At 37.4% G+C, this 13,609-nt stretch overlaps 1 protein-coding gene across 1 annotated transcript; it reads left to right on the forward strand.

The window, feature by feature from the left end:
• The first annotated feature begins 8,211 nt into the window (after positions 1-8,211).
• Positions 8,212-11,479, forward strand: il12a (interleukin 12a). Its single transcript, XM_061217640.1, has 5 exons — positions 8,212-8,252; positions 8,916-9,070; positions 9,183-9,269; positions 9,589-9,708; positions 11,354-11,479. The coding sequence occupies exons 1-5, from the start codon at positions 8,231-8,233 to the stop codon at positions 11,477-11,479; spliced, it is 510 nt and encodes a 169-aa protein (XP_061073624.1). The 5' UTR covers positions 8,212-8,230.
• Positions 11,480-13,609: the final 2,130 nt, after the last annotated feature.

Consider the following 13,609-nt stretch of genomic DNA (forward strand, 5'->3'; position numbering starts at 1 on the left):
CCATTTGCATGAAATAATTACAGCATTATTTTTTACCCTTTTAAGATTTTTGGACATAAGACTATCGTCCTATGTATTTTTCATTTTTCAGATTAACACATTTTTCCGAAAATAATTCTTAAAATGCATTTCTCATCATTTATTTCAGCTTTGTTAAAATATAAATATGATTAGCTAATATTTGCATCAACAAGTGACAGCATTATTTTTACCCTTTTAAAATTTTAGGACATAAGACTTTAGTCTTATCTATTTTTTATTTTTCAGATAAACACATTTTTGATAAATGTCTTAAAATTAATTTCTCTTCATTTATTTCAGCATTGTTCTAATATAAATATGATAACCCATCATTTGCATAAACAAATGGCATACCATTGTTTTCGCCCTTTTCACATTTTTGGACATATGACTATGATGTATTTTTCATTTTTCAGAGAAACACATCTTTTTTAATGCATTTCTAATAATTTATTTCAGCATTGCTGAAATATAAATCTGATCTAATATAAATATACTCTATCCAGTTGAGTCAAAAAGCGAAGTTAATTTTTCCCCTTTTTTCACTTTTAGAAAGGAATTATTCTTATGTATTTTTCATTTTTCAGATAAACACATTTTTCATAAAAATAATTCTTAAAATGCATTTCTCATAATTTATTTCAGCATTGTTCAAATACAAATATGATTAGCTATCCATATGCATTAAAAAAATTCCAGCATTATTTGTTGCCCTTTTCACATTTTTGGACATAAGACTTTAGTCTTATGTGTTTTTCATTTTTCAGATAAACACATTTTTCATAAAAGGAATTCTTAAAATGCATTTCTCATCATGTATTTCAGCATTGTTCAAATATATATGATTAGCTATCCATTTGCATCAACAAATGACAGCATTATTTGGACCATTTTAAGATTTTTGGACATAAGACTATAGGCTCATGTATTTTTCATTTTTCAGATTAACACATTTTTCATCAAAGAAATTCTGAAAATGCATTTCTCATAATTTATTTCAGCTTTGTTGAAATATAAATATGATTAGCTATCCATGTGCATTAAAAAATGCCAGCATTTTTTTTTACCCTTTTCACATTTTTGGACATAAGACTTTAGTCTTATTTATTTTTCATTTTCCAGATTAACACATTTTTCAGAAAATAATTCTTAAAATGCATTTCTCATCATTTATTTCAGCTTTGTTAAAATATAAATATGATTAGCTAATATTTGCATCAACAAGTGACAGCATTATTTTTACCCTTTAAAAATTTTAGGACATAAGACTTTAGTCTTATCTATTTTTTTTTTCAGATAAACACATTTTTGATAAATGTCTTAAAATGAATTTCTCTTCATTTATTTCAGCATTGTTCTAATACAAATATGATAACCCATCATTTGCATAAACAAATGGCATACCATTGTTTTCGCCCTTTTCACATTTTTGGACATATGACTATGATGTATTTTTCATTTTTCAGATAAACACATTTTTCATAACAGAAATTCTGAAAATGCATTTCTCATAATTTATTTCAGCTTTGTTGAAATATAAATATGATTAGCTATCCATGTGCATTAAAAAATGCCAGCATTTTTTTTTGCCCTTTTCACATTTTTGGACATAAGACCTTATTTATTTTTCATTTTCCAGATTAACACATTTTTCATAAAAAAAATTCTCAAAATGCATTTCTCATCATGTATTTCAGCATTGTTCAAATATAAATATGATTAGCTATCCATTTGCATGAAATAATTACAGCATTATTTTTTACCCTTTTAAGATTTTTGGACATAAGACTTTAGTCTTATGTATTTTTCATTTTTCAGATTAACACATTTTTCATAAAATAATTCTTAAAATGCATTTCCCATAATTTATTTCAGCTTTGTTAAAATATAAATATGATTAGCTATTCATTTGCATCAACAAATGACAGCATTATTTGGACCCTTTTAAGATTTTTGGACATAAAACTATAGTCTCATGTATTTTTCATTTTTCAGAAAAACACATTTTTCATCAAAGAAATTCTGAAAATGCATTTCTCATAATTTATTTCAGCATTGTTCAAATATAAATATGATTAGCTATCCATTTGCATGAAATAATTACAGCATTATTTTTTACCCTTTTAAGATTTTTGGACATAAGACTTTAGTCTTATGTATTTTTCATTTTTCAGATTAACACATTTTTCATAAAATAATTCTTAAAATGCATTTCTCATCATTTATTTCAGCATTGTTAAAATATAAATATGATTAGCTAATATTTGCATCAACAAGTGACTGCATTATTTTTACCCTTTAAAAATTTTAGGACATAAGACTTCAGTCTTATCTTTTTTTTATTTTTCAGATAAACACATTTTTCATAAATGTCTTAAAATCAATTTCTCTTCATTTATTTCAGCATTGTTCTAATACAAATATGATAACCCATCTTTTTTTTTAATGCATTTCTAATAATTTATTTCAGCATTTTTCAAATACAAATATGATTAGCTATCTATATGCATACATTTTTTCTCCTTTTTTTACTTTTAGAAAGGAATTATTCTTATGTATTTTTTATTTTATATTAAAAAACCTTTTCATCATAAATGTGTTAAATGCAATTCTATTCATGCATTTCACCAGATTCAGTAAATACACATAGCCCCCAATTACTCCATATCGCGATTGGTGTGTGAGTGTCTGGGTTAATGAGAGGCATTATAATGTTAACGCGCTTTGGATAAAAGCAGTCCATTGTAATGTTAAAGCACTTTGGTAAATGCAGTCCATTTAATGCATTAATTTAATCACGACTGTTACAAAAACAAGATCACAGCTATTGATGACAGACAAATCCTCAGAACTGAAGAAAAACATTAAATCAACAATCAGTGACAGCAACAATCTCCAGAGGGCAGGAGTGAACACATAACAACCCATTGTATGCAGGAGACCATGAGACAGGAGACAAGAGTATAGAGGCTAAACCTCCTGCCAGGGGCAAGAGTCAAAAGGCCACATTAGAACTCACAAAAAATAATAAGAAAAACCTAGCAGCATCGTGGAACATGGTTTTATGGACAGACGAGACTAAAATAATCCTTTACCAAAGCGATGGAAATTATGACAGGAAAGCATTAAATGGGGGTGTCTCGGTGGCGTGGCCTGTAGAGCACTGACCGCATGCTCATTGCGAGCCGCGACGTCGGCGGTTCGAATCCGACCGTCCGACATTTGTCGCATGTCTTCCCCTCTCTCTCGCTCCCATTCTTCCTGTCTCTCTATACTATATACTGTCCAATAAAGCTGAAAAAGGCCTAAAAAATATTTTTTTTAAAAAAGAAAGCATGAAATGACCCGTGGTCCAAAGCACCCCCTGGTGTGAAACACGGAGGTGGCAGCGTCAGGGCTGGGGCACGGCTGGCTGCCCCAGGAACAGGCTCCTCCTCTTTAGTGATGATGCAATGGGGGATGGCAGCAGTTTGGTGAATTCTGATGTGTACAGACAGACCTCTCCTTCAGCAGAACCCCCAAACACAGTGCCTACACAACAGTGACTAGCAACCAGACTACACATTACATTACATTATTGGCATTTTGGCAGACGCTCTTATCCAGAGCGACGTACAGTTGATTAGACTAAGCAGGAGACAATCCTCCCCTGGAGCAATGCAGGGTTAAGGGCCTTGCTCAAGGGCCCAACGGCTGTGCGGATCTTATTGTGGCTACACCGGGATTAGAACCACCGACCTTGCGTGTCCCAGCCATTTACCTTAACCACTACGCTACAGGCCGCCCTACACAACAGTGACTACAACGCAACCAGACTACACAACAGTGACTACGCAACCAGACTACACAAACTTCACTACACAACCAGACTACACAAACCTCACTACACAACTGTGACTACGCAACCAGACTACACAAACTTCACTACACAACTGTGACTACGCAACCAGACTACACAAACTTCACTACACAACCAGACTACACAACAGTGCCTACACAACCAAACTACACAAAACAGTGACTACACAACCAGACTACACAACAGTGACTACGCAACCAGACTACACAATTGCGACTACGCAACCAGACTACACAAACCTCACTACACAACTGTGACTACGCAACCAGACTACACAAACTTCACTACACAACCAGACTACACAACAGTGCCTACACAACCAAACTACACAAAACAGTGACTACACAACCAGACTACACAACAGTGACTACGCAACCAGACTACACAAACCTCACTCTACAACAGTGACTACGCAACCAGACTACACAAACCTCACTCTACAACAGTGCCTACACAACCAGACTACACAACAGTGACTACACAACCAGACTACGCAACAGTGACTACGCAACCAGACTACACAACAGTGACTACGCAACCAGACTATACAAACCTCACTACACAACTGTGACTACGCAACCAGACTACACAAACCTCACTACACAACAGTGACTACACAACTGTGACTACGCAACCAGACTACACAAACTGCACTACACAATTGCGACTACGCAACCAGACTACACAAACCTCACTACACAACTGTGACTACGCAACCAGACTACACAAACCACACTACACAACCATGACTACACAACCAGACTACACAAACCTCACTACACAACCATGACTACACAACCAGACTACACAAACCTCACTACACAACCATGACTACACAACCAGACTACACAAACCTCACTACACAACAGTGACTACACAACTGTGACTACGCAACCAGACTACACAAACTGCACTACACAATTGCGACTACGCAACCAGACTACACAAACCTCACTACACAACCATGACTACACAACCAGACTACACAAACCTCACTACACAACCATGACTACACAACCAGACTACACAAACCTCACTACACAACCAGACTACACAAACCTCACTACACAACCATGACTACACAACCAGACTACACAAACCTCACTACACAACCATGACTACACAACCAGACTACACAAACCTCACTACACAACCATGACTACACAACCAGACTACACAAACCTCACTACACAACCATGACTACACAACCAGACTACACAAACCTCACTACACAACCATGACTACACAACCAGACTACACAAACCTCACTACACAACCAGACTACACAAACCTCACTACACAACCAGACTACACAAACCTCACTACACAACCATGACTACACAACCAGACTACACAAACCTCACTACACAACCATGACTACACAACCAGACTACACAAACCTCACTACACAACCATGACTACACAAATGTGTCAAAGCAAATGTGACTATGCGACCAGAGCATTCATCAAGGAGAAGAAGTGGAAAGTTTTGGACAGGCCAGGTCGATCAGCTGATCTGAATAGAGCGGAGTAGGCATTTCGCACACCGAAGAGGGGAATGGAGAAAAAAACAAACAAAACTGAGGCCTGGCAGGCATTCCCCAAAAAAGATACCAAATTAGTGATGTCAGTGTATCGTAGACTTGAGGCAGTTTTTGGGCTATAAAACCAATTATTAGATTTTATTGCTCTGATTTTAAAATTACTCTTGCCCAAAAACAACCCTTAGTCTAAAATGGTAAAACACATGCCTTGAGTAGGAATATATATTTATATTTATATAAAAGTATTTATATTTTTTCATATAAAAATATACTTTTCATCCATTTTTTATATAAAACATATTGTCATCTCTTTATTTCACTACATTTTTTGAATAACCAATATTATTGGTTACATTGTATATAACATGACCAGACACTTTTTAGATCTAAATGCCGTATGTATTGGGTGTTATTGAGAAATATTTGTAGAGAGATTCATAAGGAATGATTGTATCGTGCCTGATGTCTGTCGAATATCCAATTTCCAAAATAATACTCACTTTACCTCAGTCTTCCACTATTGCAAATGAATGGGAAACATTGTGTTGCAAATAACTCAGGTGTGGTACAGTATCTGCGTAGGGTATACAGTATAATTCTACGAAAGAATACAAAAATGAGAAAGATGTGTCTCCCGAAAGCAGACTTCGTTTATATTCGGTTTCACTGCGTACAGCCCTGTTCCTCAAATGACGGAGCTCCCGGGTCGAGAACTGCTGGTTTCCCACCCTCCCTTTACCTGGGAGTCAGGTGGGGATTACAGTCTGGTAGAAGTAATTGTTCAGATAATTTACTTAGAAGGAATGAATGCCAGAACCGGATTTGAATTCGACGGCCAGATTTACTGTGTACAATTCACGATAGACCGACAGGAGCGATCTCAAACGCGCAGCCACGGAGGGCCGTATGTAGGAAGGTTTTTATACCATGAATGGTACCTAAATTGATTCCAACTATTCATTCAGCCATATTAATTTAGCCACATTAAAGAATATAAGCTACAGTTGTTATTTAGAAAACACAAACAACACATTTCAAATTATATATACATCATGTCCAAACATACAGCCCTAATTCAGCAAATAACTCAATACTAATTATATAACTAAATCTGAGCTAAATCCTACGCACGATGGCTCTAGAATAATATATTTAGTTCATTCAAGGCTGGGCACTTTGTCTTCACAGACAAAAACAGAGGTAAGGAATCTGTGTTTTAAACCACATATCAGCATGGTCTAAAAGTCTGCCTTTTCCATCTCAGAAAAAAACGTAATTATTTAAGTTCTCTATTCCATACTTTTAAATTATCTTATTGGTTTTTAAATTACTTATTGGTTTTAAATTACATATTGTATCTCCCTATTTAGCAGATATAGTTTTAAGTTATGTGCCCGGCAGGTGACTCTGGGCGAGGGCTGAGAGACGGGAGTCAGTTTCTACGGTCCGAGCCTTTGGAGCCGAGGGGCACTTTCTAAACACCCTTTTAAGCATTGCTTTTAATAATACATATTTCTTTTTTTAATCATTTTAATCTTGTTAAATTATTTCATTAATGAATTAAGTTTTCTTTTGTCTCATCTTACTTTTACGTATAACCTGATTTGTATTTTTTTTTTTATTATGTTCTTTATTTTCGTGTTCAGCACCTTGTGTATGAAATGTGCTCTGTAAAAATAAAGCCTGATTGATTGATATAATCAAGATCAGAGGCTGGAATAACCTCGCACATACACACGACCCTCCATGGCACCGAGCTTGAGCTCACAGATTCACAGATTCACAGTATTTCCTCTATGGAATTTCAAGCATAAAATATGTTTTTGATGGTTTAGCATGCAGCTGAAACCTGTCCGATTTAAAAGTTAATATATGATAACTGAGTGTGTGCTACAGATATAAAAGTTAATATATGATATACATTGAGAGATGTTAATTGAGTGTGTGCTACAGAATATAAAAGCCAGTGTTCATTTTTAAAATGGGCTATGGGCGTATATGTTTTGAAATAAATCTTCACTATTTCAAACGGACAAACCAGTTTCTGTATTTACACCTCAAGCATGAAAATAAAAGTTTACGGGTAACAACAGACTGTCCCATTTGGCCACCACTTCACTTACTCTTATTCTCGATTCTTATTGTTTAAATTCTACTCATAAAAAGGTAACATAACCAAAATTGCCAGTTAGGTTCTCTCTCTCTCTCTCAAATCGTTTTGTTGTTAAATGTAGCTATTTTAAGTCGTGCACTGGGTTTTTTTTTGGCACTCGGATACCTGACATTTATATCTATGTTACTGTACAGAAACTACAGAATTTGTCATCTACAATATTTCCCAAGCCGTTTATTTGAAATTGAAAATGGCTCATTGTCGGATTTACAATTTCGCTTTTGACACGTTTGTGGGAGGTAAAAAAAAAAAAAAGAGGCAACTATTGGTTCAACGCCAACAACAAAAAGCACAAATATGGATCGGTGTGGTTATAATTAGTCTATTAATCACTGATTAATCATAAACAAATGCAATCCAAATCATGACACGCGTTAATTCCAGTTTCACACGACAAGAGTCCTTGATTAGTGAAATCTAGCACAGGAAATTACCGGAGAAATGTGGTCGACTGTGGCCGATTTGTTTGTTCTGGTGTGATGTTGCTTCGCTCTGTCTCTCTCTCTCTCTCTCTCTCTCTCTAACAATTTCTGGGACCTGTCGGGGAACCCCCCCTCAGGCTGTATAAATATTATGGAATGGAACGTCGAGCTCACACAGACGCAAGTCACCGACACCACACGCATATCAACCATGCAGGCGAAAGTTCCTTCTGGTAAGTGTCTATACTCAAGACGCGTTGTTTTCGTTGATTATTACCAACTTAAAAATGTTGACTATTTTTTGACAGCTTGCTAGTGTGCATGCAATTACATTAAACTTGATTACATGGATTTGGGTTATTTGCAATGTCAAAAATGTCGTTATCTTGGAATATCTTTACATGGTCACACTTTCATGAATTGGGAAATTAATAACATGAATGATTGACGCAGAAATAAATTCATTTAGCATGACTTTTTGTTCATTAGTTAATGCATTAGCTAAGTAACTAACGTAGCCCATTTGTTACATGATATTTATACATTAGCAAACCATAGGATTAACTTATAATGATTGACCATTAAAATAGGCCTACATAAACTGACTTTTTCATTCCAATATGAATTAGCAATAACTAATGTAGTTATTAACATTAATTAATTATGTACAAATACATTAAGAGCTGTACAGATTAACGTCCTACTAGTAGTTAGTTAACAACTACATTAGTTAATGCCATGAAACACTTTTGTTAAACATGTTGTGTAGTAGCCTATAGCCGATGCGTTATAATGAATATGAATTATTACATTAATGGTTAAAACTGCATCTGCTTTCACGGCATCCAGAATCAGATAAAATCTTTACAGTTAGTTATCTTTCGGTCTCCGCTCAGGGTTGCTCTCCTGGCTGCTCTTGGCTGCGCTCTCCCCGCTTCTCTGCCACCTGACCGCGGGGTCCCCGCTGAAAACGCCGCAGAAACTGGACACGAACGAATGCATCAGGTTCTCCCGAGTCCTCCTGACTACCGTATCCAAAGTGCTCACACACGTAAGTACCCACACGATGAACTGGATATGAAGCGGCAATAGTTAATATCATACAATGAAAAAGTGATGTAGGCCTACGAACTTACATTGATTCGAATGTGACTCCCATCCAGGACAAACTGTACAGAGGATTCAACTGCTCCCAGCAGCTTACGGAAATCAACAGCACGTTGTCTGCTTGCGAACCAGACGCTGGACAGGTAAGTCATGAAGCGTTAACGCTACATAAAATGTAAATTTAACAACATTCACATAACGGGACATTCTTGAACTCATTACATACTCGGAAACCCAAAAGATGTTGCTGTTAAAAGACATTAATACATTTTGACACTAAAGATTAGTCTCTAACCTTTGTATTATTATTATTATTTTCCTATAGGATAGTGGATGCGCAGACAGCCAAAACATCAAGTTCAAGAAGGTAAGAGTTCCCCTCCTCCAGCACCGGGGAAATGAACTGAACAGGTGACGCACAGGCGCTCAGAACAGTGATTGACGTGTTGCGCGTCTCCACAGGAGGAATGTCTGGGGAACATTAAGCAGGATCTGGAGCAGCGCAGGGACAGCCTGCAGTCTTACGATCGGGCCAAGCTGGAGCTGATGCCTGTGGTCACGGCCATCCAGGACCTTCTGCAGGTGAGAGGGACATGTCATTCCTACTCAGATGGACACACAGTCTCACACACACACACACACACACACACACACACACACACACACACACACACGTCATATGGAGGTTACGGGATAGAACACAAAGAGTAGTAGTAAGAGGAATCTTATATGAGCAGGGTATTATGGGAAATGGAGTTCCACAGGGATTGGTCCTGGGACCACGGCTCTTCCTCAGGATTACTTACGGGCTAGCAGTTACTGCATAACCTGCATCCCGAATGTACACAACAGTGTCTATGTTTTTCCCCCACAGCACAGGACTGAGATTGTTTTTCTGTAAAAAAAAAAAAAAAAAAAAAAAAAAAAGAAAGAAACTTGGCAGTTTATTTATGTCCGCTCATTTTCCCCATCTTTCATCTTCTCTCAGAACTGTAACTTCCCTCCGGAGCCCCGTGTAACGGTAATATTTCTTCATTTCCCCATTTCTGTTTGTGACGCTTTCTGCGCAAGACGCTGAGCCCAGCAGGGGCGAAACCGAAAGCGCTCGCGCAGCCATTCCCGCTAGCGTCTCAGGAAAATCCACATCACAATCATGATTTACTGTACAGATGGATTATATTTATATTAGGGTTGATTTACTGTACAGATGGATTATATTTATATTAGGGTTGATTTACTGTACAGATGGATTATATTTATATTAGGGTTGTGATTTACTGTACAGATGGATTATATTTATATTAGGGTTGATTTACTGTACAGATGGATTGTATTTATATTAGGGTTGTGATTTACTGTACAGATGGATTATATTTATATTAGGGTTGATTTACTGTACAGATGGATTATATTTATATTAGGGTTGATTTACTGTACAGATGGATTATATTTATATTAGGGTTGTGATTTACTGTACAGATGGATTATATTTATATTAGGGTTGATTTACTGTACAGATGGATTATATTTATATTAGGGTTGTGATTTACTGTACAGATGGATTATATTTATATTAGGGTTGATTTACTGTACAGATGGATTATATTTATATTAGGGTTGATTTACTGTACAGATGGATTATATTTATATTAGGGTTATGATTTACTGTACAGATGGATTATATTTATATTAGGGTTGATTTACTGTACAGATGGATTATATTTATATTAGGGTTGATTTACTGTACAGATGGATTATATTTATATTAGGGTTGATTTAATGTACAGATGGATTATATTTATATTAGGGTCGATTTACTGTACAGATGGATTATATTTATATTAGGGTCGATTTACTGTACAGATGGATTATATTTATATTAGGGTTGATTTACTGTACAGATGGATTATATTTACATTAGGGTTATGATTTACTGTACAGATGGATTATATTGATATTTGGGCTATGATTTCTCTTATTGGATTATAATCCATTATTATTGGATTTGATTCATATTAGGACAATATCTTATACTTCAGTTATAATTTATACCAGAACTGCTTCCAGCTTCATTAAGGATCCCATCAGGATTGTGATTTTTATTAGAATAGTGATTCACATTTGGATTATACTTTGTATTTGGATTATGGATTATATTTGGATTATAATTTGTATTTGGATTAAGGATTATAATTCAATCTCATTGAAGCTTTGCTCCCTATTCCAGACTCCCAGCAGTCCGAGGGCCAGGAATGACGACTTCGACACGCGAGTGGCCCTCTGCACGGAGCTGAAGGGCTTCCACGTGCGCACCATCACCATCAACAGGATCATGGGATACCTGGCAGTTTAAGAAGAACGGAACCTCCCGCCTCTTCCTCCTCCTCCTCCTCCTCATCATCCTCTCCACAGCAGCAGTGACATGCTCGTACCCATCTCTACACTTAACACCAGGAGTCAGGCCTGGAAGCTACCGCTTATATTTCAATGTGTACAACTACCACACATAAGCTAGCAAAAATCACTTTTTTAAATTCCAAATGTGATTCAGCATGACGAAATATTCAGACGTGTATTTAAGTTAATTATCCTGTGGAATTTTCCCAATATTTATTTAATTTATAATCTATTTATATATTTATTTATGTATTTATTTATGTATTTATTTATTGAGATTGTATCAGCCAAGTAAAAAAAACATTTTCTGAGACTAGGGGATGTTGGGTCAATAAAGTGGTTTTAATTTAACTGTGGAACAATGAGTGAATTTTAATATAAAAGTGAAGTTGGCAGCAGAAGCTGTGTTTTTGGATGGGGCTCGAGATGTTGGGAGGCACACCTGTGATCTCCTCTCCGCACACACACCTGCACACCTGTGATCTCCTCTCCGCACACACACCTGCACACCTGTGATCTCCTCTCCGCACACACACCTGCACACCTGTGATCTCCTCTCCGCACACACACCTGCACACCTGTGATCTCCTCTCCGCACACACACCTGCACACCTGTGATCTCCTCTCCGCACACACACCTGCACACCTGTGATCTCCTCTCCGCACACACACCTGCACACCTGTGATCTCCTCTCCGCACACACACCTGCACACCTGTGATCTCCTCTCCGCACACACACCTGCACACCTGTGATCTCCTGACCGCACACACACCTGCACACCTGTGATCTCCTGACCGCACACACACCTGCACAGGTACCCCAGCGGTTTATCAGCCCCGTTTTCTAGAAGGAAAATAGGCCGGGTGTCCAGCCCTGTTCCTGTAGGAGTTCAGCCCTGTTCCTGTAGGGGTTCAGCCCTGTTCCTGTAGGAGTTCAGCCCTGTTACTGTAGGGGTTCAGCCCTGTTCCTGTAGGGGTTCAGCCCTGTTCCTGTAGGGGTTCAGCCCTGTTCCTGTAGGGGTTCAGCCCTGTTACTGTAGGGGTTCTGACTCATCTGACTCACCTGACTCCACCAATGAGCAGCTCAGCAGGACCTCCAGCTGCTGAGTGAGGTGTGCTTTGTTAGGGTTGGAGTGAAAAGATATATCTTAAAATGATAGATCTCCAGGAACAGGGTTGGGCAGCCCTCTACTGTGTACACACACACACACACACACACAAGACTGGCAAATCTCTAAACCAGAAGAACATAGCAGTAAAAGATACTTTATTATTTTTATTTAGATCTTCTTGGAATTTAAAGATGCAACTTAAAAAAAAGCTTTATTAAGACACAGGATTTTCGTATTCAGCGAGGTTACCACCCTGACAGAGAGGATGCCCTGGGATCTCCACTGACACACCGTGCAGAACTGGGACATACCTACAGGTCTGGAGCTTGTGTTGGCATCAGTCCCACAGGTGTGAATCTCTCACAGGTGTAAGAGCCTGAGCCCCAGAGGTCTAGAGCACATTTCAGCTCCATTTTGTTTTCTTGTGCAATACAATAAAGCTCACATTTAAAAAAGATTTTCTTTCTGCAGTAAAAAAATAAAACTAAGTTTACTTTTGCCACTAGCTGCCACGTATGGCAAAGCGCAGGCTACCTATGAACATAAATCTGGAGTCTCACTCTTGTATAAAAAAGGCAGGTCAGTCTACTGTTCTATGCAGCAATTAACACACACAGACCTCCACACACACACACACACACACACACACAGCTACTGTCCTGTGCAGTACTAAACACAGACATCACCACACACCCTGGAATGCAAGTGGAATAGGATTCAAGCCAAAATCATGTAAACAAACACCAGAACATTCCCGTCCCAGAGAAGAGACCCGGACACAAAACAAACGGACACATACACACACACACAAACATAGTAACAATCACAGATTGTTTTAAAAAGCAAATTGGTCCTCTTGATTTTGTCAGTACGTATCTATGGGCTACTGGAAATGTATTTATAAATAAGTGGTTATTTCCAAAATAAAAATAAAAAGGCAACACTTTAAAATACGGTTACATGGAACGGCATT

Source organism: Conger conger, chromosome 13 (genome assembly GCF_963514075.1).
Source record: "Conger conger chromosome 13, fConCon1.1, whole genome shotgun sequence".
Taxonomy (NCBI): domain Eukaryota; kingdom Metazoa; phylum Chordata; class Actinopteri; order Anguilliformes; family Congridae; genus Conger; species Conger conger.